The sequence below is a fragment of the Loa loa genome (genome assembly GCF_000183805.2).
Source record: "Loa loa unplaced genomic scaffold supercont3.365, whole genome shotgun sequence".
NCBI classification, from domain to species: Eukaryota; Metazoa; Nematoda; class Chromadorea; order Rhabditida; family Onchocercidae; genus Loa; species Loa loa.
The window spans coordinates 1,977-21,571 of record NW_018108545.1 but is presented as its reverse complement, the minus strand read 5'-3'; the positions used below and the strand labels follow the sequence as shown (position 1 = coordinate 21,571).

Genomic DNA, 19,595 nt, shown 5'->3' with positions numbered 1-19,595 from the left:
TATATATATATATATATATATATATATATATATATATATATATATATATATATATATATATATATGGAAGACATATAAAAGCACAAATATAACTTGATCTCTTAGGCCACATTAGCTTAAATCCATCAATATTTGATAGCTTTGTTCCTTATAAAACCATCTGCAAGATGCTCCTCCATTAAGTTACTTTTAAATTTACTACTCTTACTATTCAAATTTACTACTCTTACTTTCAAATCTACTATTCTTACTATTCACATTATTTCAGAGTTAATTTCGATAAATGTCAAACTTCAATTTAAGATATCTCAATATGTCTTGCCGTCAAATGGATTCGGAGGTATTTCCACTAAGCTATTCTAGTTTAACGAATTTCGAAAAAAAATAAATGGTCCTGAATTTGCACTGAGAATTTAAAAACTTGAGAGTAATTAAAATAATTCTTAAAATATTACTAGCCCTACCTTATTTTCCATAACAAATGCGGTGCACAGAAAATAATTAACCTTTGAATTTGTTGGAAAACTATAGAGTAATCATCAAAAACTGAGCTCTCACACTCCTGACAAGATCTAAGGGACTCCCTCAATTGGATTTTCGCAACTGGCCAATAACAAGCAAGACTTGGAAGGTCAAATACCTTTGATAGCATTGTTGCTTGCAGCGATAATCGAAATTTATAATATTCTGCCTTCCACACATCTCGAGCTTGCATTTCTTTTATGCAGTCCTCCGATAGCTGTAAGTCAACTATTTGACCGCAATCACAATGTCCTGATTTCAAATTACTAAACAGCTTCATCGATATGTGACATTTCTGAACCTACTCTGTAAAACTTTCGAAATTAAGAAGCTATACTTTCTTCCTCATTTCTGCTTAACATAATTAGCTTCCAATTAGAAAATCCAGCTTAAAGTCTTACATAGCATAGGTCATTTCTGATACTATTTCATTTCATGTCAAAGGCTTTAAATCTTCTATACACCATCATTGCTTGATATCTTGAAGATAGCAATTTTTGTTTTTAATCTACTAGAACATCTCCTATTCCACATCTCCGTTATATAAAGTCGAACTCTGATCAAATCTATCCGCTATGAAAACTACAGAATTTTGTATATTTAATGAAAAGAGTTCAACTGCTTCAAACCTGAATCATCAACAATTATAAGTGACACGTCCCGAAAGGTGACCTGAAACAGCCGGACAAACAAATACGTTTCCCCGCACCATGCGGAAAATTCCGAGCTATTGCATGTAAAATTATTGAAGGCCGTCAATGATCAATATGAACCGCATAAAAAGTGGTCGCCACAAGTAGGAGGAAAGATTTTTACACGGTTGATGTGAGATTGGTTACTCTATCGATGGGGATGGGGGATGGGGTAAGGGGAGGATGTGAGGTTAGATTGTTTGCTGTTTTATCCAATAATGTTCAGAGGTATTCATTTTATGGGTAAGGTTGCTGAGAGATTAAGCATTCATTCACGAATCATATGTTGATAGATTTGATGGTAGGCTGCAACATATCTCTTTGTGTCTGTTTTATTTCATACGAAGGATTAATGAAGGTTGACAGTTGACAATATTTTTAGCTCATTAACCTTTTGGCCAAGGGGATATTTTAGGGGATATTTTCCAGAGGAGATAATTCTGTCCAGTTCAATTCGTGCAACTAGTAGTATATACATATTTGGAGTAACAGGTTGAATTAGAAACGCTTTTGTCTTCGATCACGGGTTTATGTATTTGTGGGTGCATTTGTGTGTTTGGCAGTGGAAGACTGTTAATGAAAGTGGATGAGCAGCATACGTGGTCAAGTTGTTTTTACAACTTGACCACGTATGCTGCTCAAAAAAAACAAACTTATGAAAGTATATCTGGGAACTTCGGTCTAAAATATGTGTGTGTAATTCGCATTGTGTATTTACACATGAACTGTCGAGATTGAACACTGAGTTTATGTTCAGGTGAAATCTCTCGTGTTCAGATAAAATCTCTAAGGTTCAGGTAAAATTTCTAGTGCGTAACATTTACTTGCCTTCGTACTTGCTCCTTTAACCAGTATATCTGGTGAAAGTACAATTTGCTGATACTAAATGGGATTGAACATTCAATTAGCAGATTACGGATTCGATTAACAGCAAAGATTATGCTTTTTTGTTAGTAATTGTTGAATAACTTGAAATTTTGTTGAGTTGAGCTATTTTCACTTTATCCTTTATAGTTTATTATCAGGGGGAAGATGAGAGGCATGAAATTTAAATTCCTTTTTAGAATGATAGTGATTTCCCAACCTCTTTCATGTGTTTATTACTCATGTCGTGACGATCCCGATGCTTAATATAGTAATTATTCCATAGCTCTATCGCATAATTGTGTGGCATACAATGTTACAATATCAGCGATAGTTTTCTTCTTGATATGTGAAACATAGGGCTTTTTCCAACTTCCTTATAAGGCACTGTACTGTAGAAATATGCTGCCTTCCTTCATGACTATGTGGAGAATGATAATGAGGTCTGAACTGTTGATTCTGGGAATGATATTGGGTACTATGTTGTAATGTTGTGAAATGGTGTTCAATGTTATAATACTTGAACCATTATGATTTTGGAAAAGTTTGTGAAACTGTCTTTAATTTGTTCTCTCTTCCTTGCTGCTTTGAAAATGATGTTCATCTTTACAATGTTGGAAGTGTTAAGAGTTTGTTATTTCAAAATTTTCTTCCTGCAGGATTTGAATTTTTTCCCAAAACCTTGAAATTAATGGAAGCAATGCTTGGTGGTGTTCAAAATTTGGAGGGAGCTGAAAAGCTGGCTGACGAAGATTTCACTTTTGAGAAGCAGCAGGAGCATCTTCTGATGAGCAAACTTGCATCAAATGGCAAATTACCGGTGAAACCACAGAGTACTTTTCTACAGAAGAAGCTACAGCAGCAAAGAGTATGTTTTACTTTAAAATCTTACACTTTTCAAGGAATATTAGAATAGAGCTAGGGTTAATCATTGGTGGTTTTCCGACTTCATTTGCTGTCTTTATGGTGTTATTCAGTTTCATTATTCATTCCAAGGAGAAAAATATATCTGATAGTTTCAGAGTATTATGGGACTAAATATCAGAGGGATATTCATAATATTTGTGGTTATACCGCAAAAAATCTGGTATAACTTGTGAGTTCCTGTTTGTACTTTTATAGCACTTCGGAATTATTTGTTTTTTTTTCCTTATCAAACTTAACTTGTTGCAGAAATTTTTTGATTCTGGTGACTATGCTATGAATAAACAAAAAACAAGTAATTTATCAGCGAACTTGCCAGCCGCCGATTTACAGAACATTATGCATAGACCTGCTTCAGTTTCTTCAGTTCCACAGGTATCTTCTGCATTCACCAGAGTTTGTCTCGAGGGACTAAAATTCGTAGGTTTCCATTTATGGAGGTATTGGTGTACTGAATGTATTGATTTTCCTCATAGGGAAGAGAAAGCTTTTAATGTTTGCCCAACTTAACTTAAACATGACTTAGTGTTCAAGTAATTGATAACAAGCACTGGTTTTCTACAAGTAATTAATAAGCACTATATATCTTATGAGGAGCTGGAGACAAAACATACGCCGAAGATGACATTGTGTTTCGGCATACGTTGAAGCCTTCTAACGTGCTAAGCATTTAAGTACTATTTGTTAAAGTTTAAGCACTGTCAATTAATTCGAATTTAGGAAAAAAAATTTTAATCGCCATCTTTCCTCAGAATTATTTTCTTACCATAGAATTTCATGTTTTATTTAAATTAACTCTTTAGTCCTAAACTTCTGATCATTCCTTTTTGTACATTTTAGGAAGTGGATGTGCCACTTAAAATTGATATTTCACCGAGAATAAGGGATGAATCATTGCTAATTCCTCGCCCAGATACGGTTCCGCAGCGTAAATCGTCGATCATTTACCCATCTGTACATAGTAAATTAAGCCCACAGCCGTATATTCACCACTCAGCGCACGACAATGACCCCCTCCCAGGACCCTAAAAAGTTTTGCATGATGTCTCTCGTGGTACAAATATCAACATGCTTGCTTCTCAATTTTTTTACCTAGCTATGTTAGTCCTAACGAAACAGCATTTTTGTGTGAGGGTTTTTCTTTCAAGGTTTTTTTAGAATTTGTTCAGATATGATCTCAGATCTCGATATTACGCAAACTTTAGAAATCTCAAGGTTTCGAACAAAGAGATTGAAGGATTTATTTCCTTTTCGAATATCATCGAAAATTAGGATTATGCTTACCTAGAAATTTATTCGTAAATTTTGCTTCATATCTGACTGTTGGATTCATCCGAAAATTTTGAAGCATGCTTGTGTATTGAATGTTCATGTTTTTGTCGTCCTTTCGTAGGTTCCCCTCCATTCATGCCATGTTTATTGTTTTGTATGAAAAGCATTTATCTATCATCTGTAGTCATATAATTTGCTGCTTTGTGAAAGGGTAAATGATAGCACAAAATTTATAAGCAAAGATGGAGGCTTCAGTCGTTGAGTTCTGATATGTTCCACAAGGAAACATGAGACAGATTATAAATCACCGAATTTCAGAGTGCTTTCATCTGCAAGTTTTGATCATTATTCAGGATAAGTCATGACAGGGAAATCTTTAGTCGCTTGTGCTGCGTAGGATCATTTGTCCTGGAGGATGCATTGTAAATCATGCACTCCATTTCGGATTAGATTTTGTTAGAAAATGCCAGTCCATCTTAGTTTACAATTTTGTTGCTACACTCGCATTCGTATGTTTCTTGGAACTTCTTTCTTGTTCCTATATTACTATGTGCCACTTATTAATGACCGCTGTGTGTTTTCTTTTTAATTCGTAATTATGTAGTAAAATGGATTTCGATTCCCAAGTTTCTCAAAATTTAATGGAATAAAGAACCCAGAAACTTAGTCGCTAGTTGATAAGGTAACAGCCATATTCTGTCACATCCTAAGTGATGACGTTGCGCGTTTTGAGTGGATCATAAAATTTGCAATGTTAATCACAAACCGACGTGAAATACATCACTTAGAGATGTTAAAGACTTCAACCATAATAGCATGACACTGGTGGTATTTTTACAATCATATCCGTAATATATAAAACAACCCACAAAAGTGAGTGAACCTCTTTCAACTTCAGTGAACCTCTGCAGTCCCTTTACATCGTCATTTCCACTTTATAATAATTTTCTTTTGTGTAATATCAAATGGCAAACTGCTAAGTAAATGGAACAATAAAACGAGCTAATCGGGCTTACGTACTGATGACGAACAACTTTCAGGATTTTACTTCCGGAATATTAGCAATTACAGAAATGTTCCATCTACATCTAGTATGAAAGATATGAAAAGGGGGAAATATTTTCAATCACAATACCCAGCCACGATTATAACTTCACAATAAATATTTTAAAACATGCTCTGGGATTGATACGGACCGTTTTTTACCCATACCAAAATAAAAAAACGAAGACCAAATTGTTTTATTTCCAAAGCTAGAGATCTGTTTGGAACGTGCTTTTCAACTGTTCGTTTGAAAATGCCAAGAACGGTCTTTCCATTAGAATTAATAAATTAATTGTTCGTACTCATAGCTGGATAAGTTTATGATTAAAAATTTATAATTAAAAACAACGCATTGAAGGCTAAACTCTATTGTCATTTAGTAGTGCTCACTCTGAAATACTTTTCATCCATTAACAAATCCAAGTGGTAAATAGCACTGCCCGTGAAATAAAGACGGTTGGAGACTAAAATTCATGAATATATGAAACCTTCATATAAAATTACATTGCTTTTCAGTCTTGAATAACAAATGAAACCTTGAAGCAGTACTATGATGGGAAAGCCAATGTTATGAACATCATAAAAAACAAAAACAAACAAACAATCCATGCTGTGTAGGAAAGATTCTATGTGCTTGCACTAGAACTACCAATTTTCAGGACGTGCAATGATGCAAGCTTCCAAGCATTGACGATTTCCGTGATACTTCGACAATTAACAGCCATATTTAAGCGCTTGTCGAACTGCGTATTGATATCGATCAAGCTAACACCACCATATGACCATCGATCGCGCCATATGGATGCCCTCGATTCCGGATAGTTCAGAGGTACCACTAATCGTAGTGGTGGTACTAAGAGCTGAAAGTTGATAAGACAGTGAAATTATAATCAAAAACAGAGAGCTACCGTGTTTCCCCGAAAATAAATCATCTCCTGGAAATAGGTCCTAAGAATATTTCCAAAGAAGGGCCTAATATAAGCCCTCCATTGAAAATAAGACCTAGTTATCACAACTACAGGAAGCAGCAGTGCTGACGTTTCCTGCAGCTGCGCCAAGCCATGGATTACCTTCACTTCATGCTGGCTATTTCCTGCTACAGGAAGCAGCAGTGTTGACGTTTCCTGCAGCCGCGCCAAGCCATGGATTACCTCCACTTCATGCTGGCCATTTCCTGACCTCGTCGCCACCCAGCACGACCGCAGGGAGCATCGGCTAGCCGCGCCCTTCAGTACTCCCCGGAAATAAGATAGCATGTTTTAGGGGGAAATAATATAAGACCTTGTTTTATTTTTGGGAAACACGGTATGAGCTAAAAAGTGTATATGAAGACTTTTCAGCCTCAGGAAAAAAGATCAGCTAACCACTAAAATACTAATGAAATCACTGGAGAGATGAAGCCTTCTCTTCAATAAGGGTAAACTTACAACATCGTTTTCGATAAACACTTGAATTTCTGTACATTCATCTGATATTGGGATAAATTCAGGGTCAAATCTAAAGTCATATGTTTATTAAGAGATCAAATGGCTTTCAACAGTGCAATGTATTCATATTCAAATACCTTACTGTAAATTTCAAAATGGAATAAGAAATCCACAAATCATCTGCATCATTAAGTGTTCGTAAATATTGCCTGTAATTGTATGGCCGAAGTTGATCCGACGCTTCTTGTGATAATTCCAGCCGTGAACCATCCTGACATATCACTGCTATGCGTTCTAAAACATGGTAATCTAAAATTTGCTAAAAGTTTACAGCGGTTGACCAATAGTCGACTTCGCATTCAGAAGATTTAATTTTCGTAAAGAGTCCCTCAACAAGAACACTGAAAATACGACCGTTAATGAATGAGTAAAACAATATTCCAGGAAACGAACCATCAGAGCCTTCCTCCTTTTTGATTCGTTTTACCGGTGTCACATCGTTACTTTCCCTACTTTTTGTTTTTTCATCTTTAACCAGGCTCATTACCTTTTCTGGAATTCTGAAATTTCAATTTCAGAAATTAAAGCACTTTAATGAATTTAATGCTAAGCTCGAATATAAAGCTAGTAAGCAAAAGAATAATGGATGAGCAAGGTGAAATGAAACAATTCGTTTTATGAGTAAGAAAACACTGAATGCAATTGTTAATCAGTACAGCATTGAAGTGCCTTCTTTCAACAGGTGGCGCTGGTAAATTAAAGATCAATTTGCTTAGAACCAATTCACCAAGATTTAAGATTCACAATAAGCAACAAATTCAACCGACTTACTTTATAGCATATTGATGGAAATCACCCCAAGGATCCGGAAGTGGTGTCTTTGTAGCTTCGCTACTCTCCAAACGTAGAGCATCTATCAACGGGAAACAAAGAGAATCACGTTCGATTAAATTCCTCACACTGACAACCAACTTTTCCAGAAGTTTCAATTCTACTTTCCTGTAAAGTTGGACTTTTGAAGAAAATGAAGTAAACAATGTAATGAAGGAAAAAGAAGGACGTCGAAGCACATTTGAAAATTAAATTACTAGACTCAATAAACTTATTGAATATATTATGAGTTAAATTTGAATGAGACGGGTACTTCGTAAGATATCAGTGCTGCAAAAGTGATATCAAATAAAGATTTTTACCGACGATTTTCCATTATTTCAAGAAGACGTTCAAACTTCGACTTTGGTGCTTGTCCATCCAAACTATAAACAGAAAAAACCTTCAAATTCAGCAAGTGGAATGAAATCCTAATTATTATTGCTTGGCTTAATTTTATTTGAAATTAATCCTTTCATGGCATCTGCTGCATCATAAACCTTTATATAACAATCAGTGGGTAGATTATTAGACTTGCCAAATGAATCAAGTTTTCCTCATGATACAAAATCTAGAAACTTGAAAAACAAAAATGAGTGAAAATTACCGATTTCTTTCAAGCAGTCTTTTGATATGTTCATGATAAGGCTTCAGTAACTCTAACTTTTGGCTGTAAAGTGGTTCATCAGAACTTTTATCATTTTTATTGCCTGTTGTACTATGTGCCGGAGCCGCGCTTTCTGAAACAGGGGAATCAGCAGGGTTTCATAAAACCCTTTCAAGTTAGTTTTCCAAAATCTTTTAAGAATAAGAGAAATTTATCACCAGGATGATGCTGCGTGTAAATTGCAGATGGAACACTGTTTGGACCTTTGTGGTGCAACGAAGAAGTCTGCTGAACAGTTGGTCCTACAGATGATGGTTGAGTAAGAGTAATTTGTTGTTGTGAGTTATAATTCTGGACATTCCCAGGATCTTGAGATTGATATTGCATGCTCTGAGGACCACTCATACCACTTGCCATATAATGATTTGGCATGCGTCTGGAACATCACTTAAAATTGTCCCAATTTATACAAAATCGAGATTAAAACTGTACGCACCATTTTAAAATTCGTCAGCTCCTTATAAATTAAATTGTAGGAGTTAAGCAAGCGTTTTACATTCGAATTCAAGTTCTCCACAAAGCTAGGAATCTTTAACATTTCATGCTTACGGATCTTTCATTGAAATTTCCATCATCAGCACTTCTAAAACTTACTGCACAGAGACCTGAGTTGGTCCCATTTGTCCCATACCCGTTTGCAACGAAACACTTTGAGCTGGATATGGAACTGGACCGCCTTGCATAGTCCCCATACGCACCATCTGCGTATTTCCTTTAAAAACTTTAATCAGTAGACGAATGAATTTCAAGCTCGTACCCAATGGATCATCTGTTATTTTTCTCCGAGTACTTTGAAATTATTCTTATCTAGAAATTTCCAATTAAATCTGTCAACGTAACAAACTTTGCGACATACCAACTTGCTGATTCAGCCCAACACTAATCATCATCCCACCAGCATTCATCGTGCCTTGTCCCGGATACTGTTGTGTCAGCTATAAATATGAATACGAAATCTTAGCTTTTCAAATACAATTAACAATTATGAAATCAAAATCAATTCCCTCCAAATTTTCACAGTTTTACTCAAGAAAGCCTATCAAGAAATGCGGTCCTTAAAACGAATGATGATGGACTACCTGTACTTCCTAACATGCTCTTAAATATCGCATGTAAGACGAGGCTGATTTAATAAAAAACTATGAAGCTGCATCAAACTTTTTTACCTACTCATTAAATCCATTCAAACGTCAGTTGATCTGGTATAATTCAACTTTAAAACCGATTCATAAAGCTGAATCCTCACCCGAACACGCCCTTGTATAAATCCTAAAGCAACTTGTCTTTTTTTTCAGCATTTGTTTCTGCATTAATTTGTTGTTGAGCCATCTGTTGTACTTCGGGTGGTAAGCGCGATAACGCATCGCTCATTGTTCTAAAACCAGTATTGGATACGATCAATCACTATGCAAATTTCAGATTCATTTTGAAGAAATTTTTAAATTTGACACCGAGGATGATACAAGTAATTAAATACAAAAAAAAAAGTAAGTTGAATGTAACTGGAAGAGTAGCCCAATTACTTTTTTAAAATGTAAGTAAGTAACATACAGCAGCCTCGGTTGCATTTGTGGATTCTGTACATACTGTCCTGATGCAATTTGTACTGGTTGTTGACCGGGCTGCATCATCGTCATGCCATACCTGTTTACTGAGATAATTTATAATATAATTAAAACATTTCACTTCCAGAATACCTGAGATTTCTGCAGACTGCCAAAAATCCGTCAGCATACTTATATCTCACCAATTTGTCCAATTTATTTAATCAATTAGGAACTATTGTATTTGATCCAATCTATACATCACACATTATTAGGCAGTGTCAAAAATATTTCGAAATTCTAGGAGTGTAAAGAAGAGGTTATAATATACTATGTGACTGCAATAAAATGATTCCAAATTACTGATAACTTAGAATGAATAATTTGATGATGTGCATTCGCAAGTCTTTTTGCACAAGCAATCAGAAAGTATGCTGCACTGATCAGATATTTGCAGCAAACCTAGTGACTTTTTCTTTCAAACAAACTTGAACGAACAGTGAGAAAATTGATATATCTTTTACAAAAAGTACTAATTCTGATAAAATATTTTCTATTGCTACGTTGGAACAAGTTGGAAATATCCCAAATTTAAAAGGTTTTGGGAAAAACAAACCAATGATAACGGGGAAATTAACAACACTAACCTCTGTTGCCGATGCAGATGTTGTGGTGTTACAGTTGTTGGCACAGAAATCTGTAAACTACATAAATTTTATTTAAATTTCATTCCTTTCATACATTCTCTCTATTATTCCATTGACAATCACAACGGTTAATGAATCAAAATGGATGATTTGACGTGTGACATCGTAGGCCAATCTATACCAACAAGAACAGCCGAAACACACATGGGCTAACAAATAAAGACCATTGAAATAACAAGTAAGCAAGCATGAAAATAAAACTATTATCTGAAATAATAACTAATGAAAGAGATGGGTCGTCAAAAATTAAGTAAATTGAGTAAGTAAACGTTGCATCTGACTCCTCCACTCTTATCCGCTATTTGTCGACCTTAGCACATAGCAAAATCAAAGGTAAGGCAGGATAAAATTTGAAACACATAAGAAAAAATTAACTTACCATTCGAGGATTTTGCATCCGTTGTCCTTGTTGCATTATAAATTGCTGTTGATCGACGTAATTCATTGCTGAAATTCAAGATTTTTTTCAGGGAATTATTCTAGAAAAACCTTACGACAAATTACTCACTTTAATCTAGCAAGAAATCTTGATCAAAGAAACTGGCCAGTGGCAACTCGGACTTGAACCAATGTCATTTCGAAGTAGGCGGGAGAGCGGGTTGAAGCGATGCTCTCTTCTTTTTATGCTCATTGGTAAAAGATGTTAGAGCATCTCCAGTACATTGGATGGAAATTTTCCCCGAACTCCTTCTTATCATATGTGCTATACTCGGGAAGTTACGAGCAGTTTGTGATGATGCTTCTTTTGATTTGCATATAAATCAGAGCATATCCTCTCTTTCTGTAAAGACTTATGGCTTCCTTTATTCTGTTCCTTAATAAATATTTAATGGTTCGAAGCTTTTACACTTAAAATCTTGCGTACATTGAACACTTTGTATGCACAACCGACCTCAGAAGATTCCTTTTTTTCAAAAATTCAAAAACGAGATAAAACACAAGTCGAAAATAAAATTGATATTTTTAATAATGATAGTAAACATATTTGCAGGTAATAAAAAAGAATGACAAGACAGCATTCAGATTATGGCACTTTCCGAAAGGTATCTTGTTTCAATGAATATGCTCCTTTTTTATTTTCATTTTCAATGTTAATTGTTATTGTGACTTTACGTGACAGGCGCATTTGTAAATTTGTCGTCAAACTCTGCATTCTTAGATCAACAGAGAAATGGATCAGCTATAGATGTTGTAATATCTTATTAATTGGGCGAATTTTTTTATAGTTGCAGAGAAGTAGTAGTACATTAGCTTTACTCTATAGTATCATTCATCAAAATGTTATTAGTTTTTATTGGATACCGTAGTAGTTAACTGACTCTGAAATTCTTTTTTTATAAATAGTTGGGAAAAAAAGTTTACGAAATGAACATCGTAGTAGTTAACTGACTCTGGAATTCTTTTTTATAAGTAGTTGGGAAAAAAAGTTTACGAAATGAACATACTGATTTTTATTTTATATATTTAGTATGATCGAAGTAAACTTTGATTTCAGCTACTTTAATTGTTACTTTAATTGCAGCTTGGTGCATCAAACATCCGTAATGTATGTATAATTGCTCACGTGGACCACGGCAAAACGTGTCTTGCCGATTGTCTTATCTCATCGAATGGATTAATTTCAACCAGAATGGCCGGGAAATTACGTTATATGGATAGTCGCGAGGTAGCTTCTCTTATATGCCATCATTTTTCAAAATTTCTTTGTGAGAAATAAAACATCGTGCAATTCTGGTTCTTTTAATGAGTTGGAAAAGTAATATTTTGTAAAAGGATTGTTGGAATAGAATTCCGAATTTTGGGTTCTGAAATTATATTCGAAATATATGAGAATTTATATATGAGAATTTATATGAGAATTTAATGGCATACAAGAGAAGGTACCATTAATGGGTTCTCTTTAAGATTTATAAAACATTCAGGATGAGCAAATTCGTGGAATAACGATGAAAGCCTCGGCAATTGCTTTAGTTTACGATGATAATATCATAAATTTGATTGATAGTCCTGGGCATGTTGATTTTTCCGATGAAGTTTCCTCAGTGTTGCTGTTGTCAGACATAGCTTTTTTAGTGATCGATGTGGTTTGTCGGACATTTTCTCTCTTTAAATTTTGAGTTTTTTTTATGATTGAAAAGTTTTTTTATTGTGAACCTGTATCAGTCGGATGTGAAGATTCATGGTATTGAGTTTTTTACAATTATAACATGCTGATGACGCTAAATGAGCATATTGTGCTTATTTCCCATCGGTTATCAATTAAAGCTTGGCGGGATTGAGCTTGATCTAAATATGAGTGTCCTGTTGGTTGAAGTATTGCCCTTAAATTAGATTGCCAATCTAAAAATTAGACCACAATACTACCAAATTTTGCTTTTGTAATTTCTTCTAACTTTGTAAATTGCTTCTGTTTAGGTTGAGGGACTTTGCTCACAAACCGAGTTTCTCCTTCGGCAAGCGATCCAGCTAAATCTGGAAATAATTCTTGTTTTCAACAAAATCGATCGATTAGCTGTAGAAATGAAGCAAACTCCTGCTGAAGCTTTTGCTCATATAAGATGTTTGCTGGAACAAGTAAGCTTCGTTGGTATTGCATTCTTGAGATTGAGAGAGAGCGAAAATTTCTGAATCGGAAATTAATGATTACGATTTGGGCCTCGGAAGATTAAAATGAAAAGAGCATAGTGATCGAGATCCGCTATGAATTTTTATTTTCATTTTCAGGTTAACAGTTGTATCAGTCAGATCATCTCTGGTGTTTTAGTGGAGCAAGAAGACTGGCATAGTGTTGAACGTGCTGAGAAGGGCTTGTATTTCTCACCAGAAAATGAAAATGTCATTTTTGCTTCAGCTTTGCATGGTCTGTTATATACAGTTCATAGCTCCATTTTTTAATTTAAAATGGATTTGAAAAAAAAGTGCAGTATTTCAGTTTTACTGAGGACTATATATTGCGTAAATTTCTTATACTTTTTCCAGGTTACGGATTTTCCCTGTCAGATTTCGTCAGAATTTGGTCCAAGAAAATTAACGTGCCAGAGAAAGATATATTATCAAAACTTTTTACGGATTCATATTTTTCAAAAGGTATGATCAAAGAAGGAGCAGAATGTCTAGGAAAGAAGACTTTATTTGAGCAGTTCATCTTGCAACCGTTATGGGATGTTCACAAATCGGGCCTTGTGGATGAGGATTTGGAGAAACTGAAGGTTTATTTTTATCCTACATTGTTAATAATTTCAATTTTCTTTTTATGGATATGATATGATTTGACATTAGGAAAGCTAGCATTTAACAGAAAAATCAAAGATTAAAGATGCATGCAACCTTCCACATAATTTCTAGGCATTTGCTGATAAAATGAATGTCAAAATTCGAAGTAGACGGCCAGTAGAAGCATTCGATGAATTTATGCGTGGTTGGCTTCCTCTGACGACAGCTTGTTTCCGAGCTACCATCTGTTCATCACCTTCATGTCACTCCTTCACACATCCTCGTCGATTAGCGTCATTGTCCTTAAATGAACATCATTCTCTTTACGAAATCGTGAAAGCGTGCGACAGTTCGGCTGCTACAGTTGTTTTTGTTGCTAAAATACTGCAATATGGAGAAACCATATTAGCAATGTGTCGTGTACTTTCTGGAAGTATCCGGAAAGATGACCAACTGTTTTTGATTAATAATAAGCATTCAAATGGAACTCTCCTCGAAAGGTGTGCATTTCATTTTCATGTTTTGTGTTTTTTGTATGATGACACAATATTACTAGTTTAAATACTATTGGTTTTGGCATTTTATTGCGTTCGTGAACTTCAAGTCTGAATTCTATACTTTAAGTTCCTTTTGAGTATTTTCTACCCTTCATCTATTACTCACCAAACATCGTTAGTTTCCCATAGACATTGTAGTTTGACAAAAACGTTGTTTGTGAAATTTTCTCTGTATTCTCAGCTTTTATCAAGTTATCACATTCCCGAAGTTTCAGGCCATTGGTAACCATTTCTGGAGTTTATTTACTTATGGGTCGTGAAAAAATTGTGATGGATTGTGTCGTCGCAGGTACGGTATGTGCAATCGAATTTTCGAGTGGAATGTTAGCTACAACTCTTTGTAGCGAAGCAGTTTCGGAAGGATTGGTTCGCGTTACGCATGGTGCAAAACCTTTAGTTCGTGTGTCAGTACAACCAGAAGGGGGTTTAGATGAACTAGAAAGTTTACGAGCTGCTCTGAAGCAACTTAGTGTTTTGGATTCAAATATACGAGTTATCGAGCAGGAAAATGGTGAATTAGCCATGTTTGCTGCAGGTATCATTTGTCTGTAATCTAAAAATTTCAGCTCTTTTTTCGTCTGCTTGATATCTTTTCCTGCACTTATTCGACTTTAGCTGCTTAAGCTGAAGTAATATCAAAATACCGGCTGATTGCCAAGTAGTTGTGGATTTCATTTTAATAGTATTACATTTCAAAACTTTTATGAATTTTATGGGGAAGGTGATTGGCGATATGTTTCTTTGCTTCAAAAAAGAAATTTCAGTTTTTTTTATGGCAAAATTCTTATATTCAGAATTTTTTCATTAATAGGTTCCCAGGATCTCTTACTGCTATCATTCTATCTCTTCCACATTCCACATTTTCAGGAGAAGTTCATCTTCAGAAATGTCTTACTGATTTATATGATATGGGACAGAGCAATATAAAAGTGTCGGAACCATCAGTACCTTTCTTTGAAACTATAATTTCCATACCTGGATTACCCAGCAATTCAACGCAACCCGTTGTAAGCATATGCTTTTGTGTTTATTCCGAAACAACGGAAATCCTCCAAAATATTTCAATTCAGTTTTTTAGTGTCGAATCACTATTTTCATCAATAATTTAGCCATTTATGATTCTATTATTTCTTTTTTTCTATTTTGAACACAGTTTTTAATTTTTCCACTATTATTACCTTCAACTCTTCAACTTCTTACCTGCAGTGCATATAAAATAAATGCAATATCGATAAGATGAGATGATCTCTTTGGCTGTTGTTAAATCGCTTGCGACAAACTATTTTAGGATTGTAACGTTCGTAACGGTTTGGCTAAAATAAAATTGCGTGCAGCAGCATTGCCTCGAAAACTTATTGAGGTTTTGGAGAAAAATGAAGATATTTTACGTGATTTACGACAAGGAAAATTTACCACAGCGGTAGAGGATTTGCACAAAATTTTGCTGGGTGACTGTTTGAATTGGCTGAAGGATTTGAAAGGAAGTTTTTGGTCAAAACAGCGAATTGAGCAACTTAGGTAAATGTTTTCAATTTTACGAATTGATTAATTTTCGGAATATATATAATTTCCTTTTAAGGTCAATTTAATGTCTCTTGCTGAAAGCTAGGATTGACCATGTGTCATACGTTACTTGGTCACTGGCATATTGGCATAAACTTCCTAAAATAGAACTTTATATATCAGACAGTTTCATTTATTCTGCTTGACAGTTACATTTTTGTTAATTAAGATCGCATGGATAGTTATTCACGACCGATCTAAGGATCTAAGGTATCATAGTGCATTATTCTTGTATATAAAATTCCGCTTAGTTTTTTTCTTTTTTTAAAACTCAATTTAAATCTTTTGTTCTTTAATCTTTTTTAGACATTTCATCGATAGGATATGGGCATTCGGACCACCCCGAGCTAGGTTTAATATACTGTTCAATGCAACGGATGATTATGATAGGCCATCCATATGGAAAAGTAAGTTATCAATTCCATAAATCCCTTAGGGCTATTCCAATTTTTCCTTGCCAGTCCTAATCCCACTGCAGTTCGTTTAGGATCATACCATAATTTGTAAAGTGTTACAAGATTGTGATAATGGAGGCTTTCTAATTGTCACGTTTAACTGATATTTTGTGGTAGAGCTAATTAGAAAAGATGATTTATAATCATAATTTCTTATTGTCATATTTCTCTTCCAGAAAACACTTCCAAGTTGCGATGTTTTGATCAGTCGATAATAGCGGGTTTTGACTTGGCAGTAGGATCTGGTCCCTTATGTGAAGAACCAATGTGGGGTACCGCTATTATTGTTGATGAATGGACAATAAAGGAAGTTGATGATCCAACTATGGCCGGTGCCTTGATATCTGGAATGAAGCAGGCATGCAGGTCGGTTTTCGAATTTATTTTGAAACAGTTAATACTGTTTTTATTGACGAGCATGTGACTAAAAGTTATTTCATTTTTCAAGTTGATGGAGGCTGTTTTAAATTGTTTGTTAAAAACAAACTTAAAACCTTTTTTACCATAATCACTGATATATTATGCGGGAACATGCATTATTTCCGTTTAATAGTTTATCATTTCAGAGAATCACAAAAAAGGCATCCACTTCGACTTATGGCTGCAATGTACAAATGTACTGTGCAAACAAATGCTCAAGCGTTGGGTAAAGTGCACACAGTTCTTTCACAAAGGCGAGCAAAGGTGTGTTTTGAAGGATAACAATGCTAACTTTCTGTGCAATAGTATTTTGAAATCTTTCCCGGTTGAAATTATAGCTCTAGATAATTCCCCTGTCATTAAGATACTAAATGAAGATATGAACCAAGCGAGCGGATTATTTGTTGTTGAGGCGCATTTACCAGTCATTGAAAGCTTTTCATTTTGTGAACAGCTAAGGAAGAAAACAAGTGGCCTTTCATCAGGTCAGCTAGAATTTTCACACTGGGAAATAATCGATGAAGATCCGTTTTGGGAACCTACTACTGAGGATGAGGTTTAAATTTTCCATTTCATAATTTTTTGGATCTCGAATATTTCTCGACCAAGCGTAGCATTCGAAATTGAGAAACCAATTTCTGGATTAAATTAAATTTTTTGAAAGAAATAAATGAATTTTTTGAAAAAAAAACTTAGATTTGCTTCGGACACTCAAATGTTCAAATTTGATATACTTGATGAATTCACTGAGTTATCTTTCAGGTTGAGTTGTATGGTGTCAAAGGCGATGCCATCAATCGAGCTCGTGTTTACATGGATGCAGTAAGGAAGCGAAAGGGCTTATTAACTGATGAACTAATTGTAATTAACGCCGAGAAACAGCGTACCTTGAAAAGGAATCGTTGAATATTGTATTTCCTTCTTAGAAACAGGCAATCCTAGTAGTTTTGTAAATTTGTTTTCAGACATATGGTTTCAAAGATTCTTGTTGAAATTATTCGTTTTATATAAAAAATTTTCCCCTAATGAATTTTTGAACTTAAATTACCAGAGCAGGAAAAATGGGATTTATAATTAAGTAAAATAAAACATGAATTTGTAAAGCAGGTAGTGGAATTATCCTTTGTCTACTTTAGTTCCTTTTTTGATCGAATTTGAACATATGTCTTTTTCTGAATTACCTTCAAATTGGTAAATAACTAAGAAAACACATGATGTAAGTGCTTTTGTATTATGCAAAGTATTCCCAATATGGAATACTCTACACAACTAAAAGTATTTACATCGGATGTTTCGAGTAGGCTATTTACCTATGAAATATGGCTTTAGGTAAATATTTCTTGTTATTTCGATTGTTGTTTACCATATTGAATGTTTTGTTTATGTTTCTTGGAAAAACTCGAAAATTTCTGAAACTGCAATCGAAAGGAAGAAGTCTGGTCTTATTCCTTTCTGCATGACTAATAAAGCAGACAAAACATTAAAATATTTCAAAATTTATCGGGTTGATAGTGCAGGATTATTTTGAATATAAGGGGACATTTCACTTTCCTTCCTACGTAAAAGTATTAACGCAGAGAATTATTTAAATTGCAGTTTTAGTAAATGAGGAAATGAAAAATATAAAACATCCACTGGATTCATATGTTTCCTTTGACGATTTGCTAATTTAGTTCCCTTTTCAGTTTCTTAAAAATCATAGATTTCGAATTTAAGTAAGAGAACAAAACTAAAAAATTCTTGAAATCTTTTCTCTGAATGAAGGAAGGACAAGAAAATGGTCCAAAAATCGGTCGTCATTTATCGATCATGGATAGATTATTATCACTGGTTGTTCATTTTGTTCTGTTTTCTAACGGTAATGTTACGAGCCTGATAGCTTCCTAGAAATGAGCTGTGATGCCAATACAAGACTTAATTTAGCCTTGGTGAATGCCTTGTAGGTTAATAATTCCCATTAGAAAAACAGGTGAAGGAGCGGTTGAAGTCAAACTCCCACTTTATGTAGTTTTAAGGTATAAAAGAAAAAAAGATCGGGACAATGAAGAGAGGGATCGTTGACTAATAAACTTTGGTGCTCGTCATCCATTTTTCATGTAACAAACGTATGACATTCGAATTTATATTGGTTATGCAATCATTGATAACATATTCCGGGATTGAGATTGCGGAGCGGATGGCTTTTCCGGTTTTCAGTTTTTGATTAAACAGGTTCGATGATAACTTGAGACGAATCTTATATGGTGTCATCACTTTTACTGCAATAGCCGATGCGAAGTTTAGGTAATTCTGCCAAAGTATTTTTAGCTAAACTTCCTTGTGTAAACAATATCACTGGCATTTTTGCTATATTTCATTCACTTACACTTAATGATATCAAAAGAGCGAAATAAGGAAAGGTATGAAACATTTGATCAAGATGGGAAAGATTTTAGCTGAGAGTGAATTTGAATTTAAATATTTTGTGAAATATGATTAATTAGAAAAGTATTTACTAATTTGAAAACTAATGTTGTTCTGTAGACAATAAAGTACCTTCCACAAGAAATTGGATTAAGAAAGAATTGTAGGACTTTAACCATCTCAATGTTTACTCTCTATTTTACAGATGACATCTCGTGGACATACAGATATACCAATCTTCAAGCTACCCGAACAAATTATACTCCAATATTTTTCATATATACATACATATATCGATTAAAGCGATTGAATGGCTGGCGATGTTTTCAGATTTTTGAAATTATCCTTAAATTTGAAATTTTGTCATTTTGTCAGATGGATTAAGATCCAATCATTCATCAAAAATCTAATCAGTCATGTAATGATTTTACATGAATGTTTATGTGATCAT

General features: G+C 34.4%; 4 protein-coding genes across 4 annotated transcripts; 2 read left to right on the top strand and 2 right to left on the bottom strand.

Moving 5' to 3' along the window:
- Window positions 1–2,735: 2,735 nt before the first annotated feature.
- Window positions 2,736–4,119, top strand: LOAG_05142 (hypothetical protein). Its single transcript, XM_003140679.2, has 3 exons — window positions 2,736–2,946; window positions 3,252–3,377; window positions 3,843–4,119. The coding sequence occupies exons 1-3, from the start codon at window positions 2,770–2,772 to the stop codon at window positions 4,029–4,031; spliced, it is 492 nt and encodes a 163-aa protein (XP_003140727.1). The 5' UTR covers window positions 2,736–2,769; the 3' UTR covers window positions 4,032–4,119.
- A 1,588-nt stretch (window positions 4,120–5,707) lies between these two features.
- On the bottom strand, window positions 5,708–9,187 carry LOAG_18562 (hypothetical protein; the record flags this gene model as incomplete). The annotated part of the gene is made up of 10 exons (XM_020451224.1): window positions 5,708–6,178; window positions 6,746–6,815; window positions 6,955–7,039; window positions 7,199–7,305; window positions 7,577–7,744; window positions 7,939–8,001; window positions 8,223–8,355; window positions 8,441–8,658; window positions 8,877–8,994; window positions 9,139–9,187. 10 exons carry the CDS (start codon window positions 9,185–9,187, stop codon window positions 5,945–5,947), a joined length of 1,245 nt encoding a protein of 414 aa, XP_020305013.1. The 3' UTR covers window positions 5,708–5,944.
- A 364-nt stretch (window positions 9,188–9,551) lies between these two features.
- On the bottom strand, window positions 9,552–10,978 carry LOAG_18561 (hypothetical protein; the record flags this gene model as incomplete). The annotated part of the gene is made up of 4 exons (XM_020451223.1): window positions 9,552–9,657; window positions 9,834–9,926; window positions 10,474–10,523; window positions 10,913–10,978. 4 exons carry the CDS (start codon window positions 10,976–10,978, stop codon window positions 9,552–9,554), a joined length of 315 nt encoding a protein of 104 aa, XP_020305012.1.
- Window positions 10,979–11,516: 538 nt separating this feature from the next.
- LOAG_05140 (hypothetical protein) lies at window positions 11,517–18,258 on the top strand. Its single transcript, XM_003140677.2, has 15 exons — window positions 11,517–11,576; window positions 12,056–12,199; window positions 12,456–12,617; window positions 12,949–13,107; window positions 13,258–13,393; window positions 13,513–13,742; window positions 13,879–14,246; window positions 14,519–14,838; window positions 15,171–15,310; window positions 15,592–15,821; window positions 16,173–16,273; window positions 16,498–16,687; window positions 16,888–17,005; window positions 17,106–17,297; window positions 17,504–18,258. The coding sequence occupies exons 1-15, from the start codon at window positions 11,538–11,540 to the stop codon at window positions 17,645–17,647; spliced, it is 2,673 nt and encodes an 890-aa protein (XP_003140725.1). The 5' UTR covers window positions 11,517–11,537; the 3' UTR covers window positions 17,648–18,258.
- The last annotated feature ends 1,337 nt before the right edge of the window (window positions 18,259–19,595 follow it).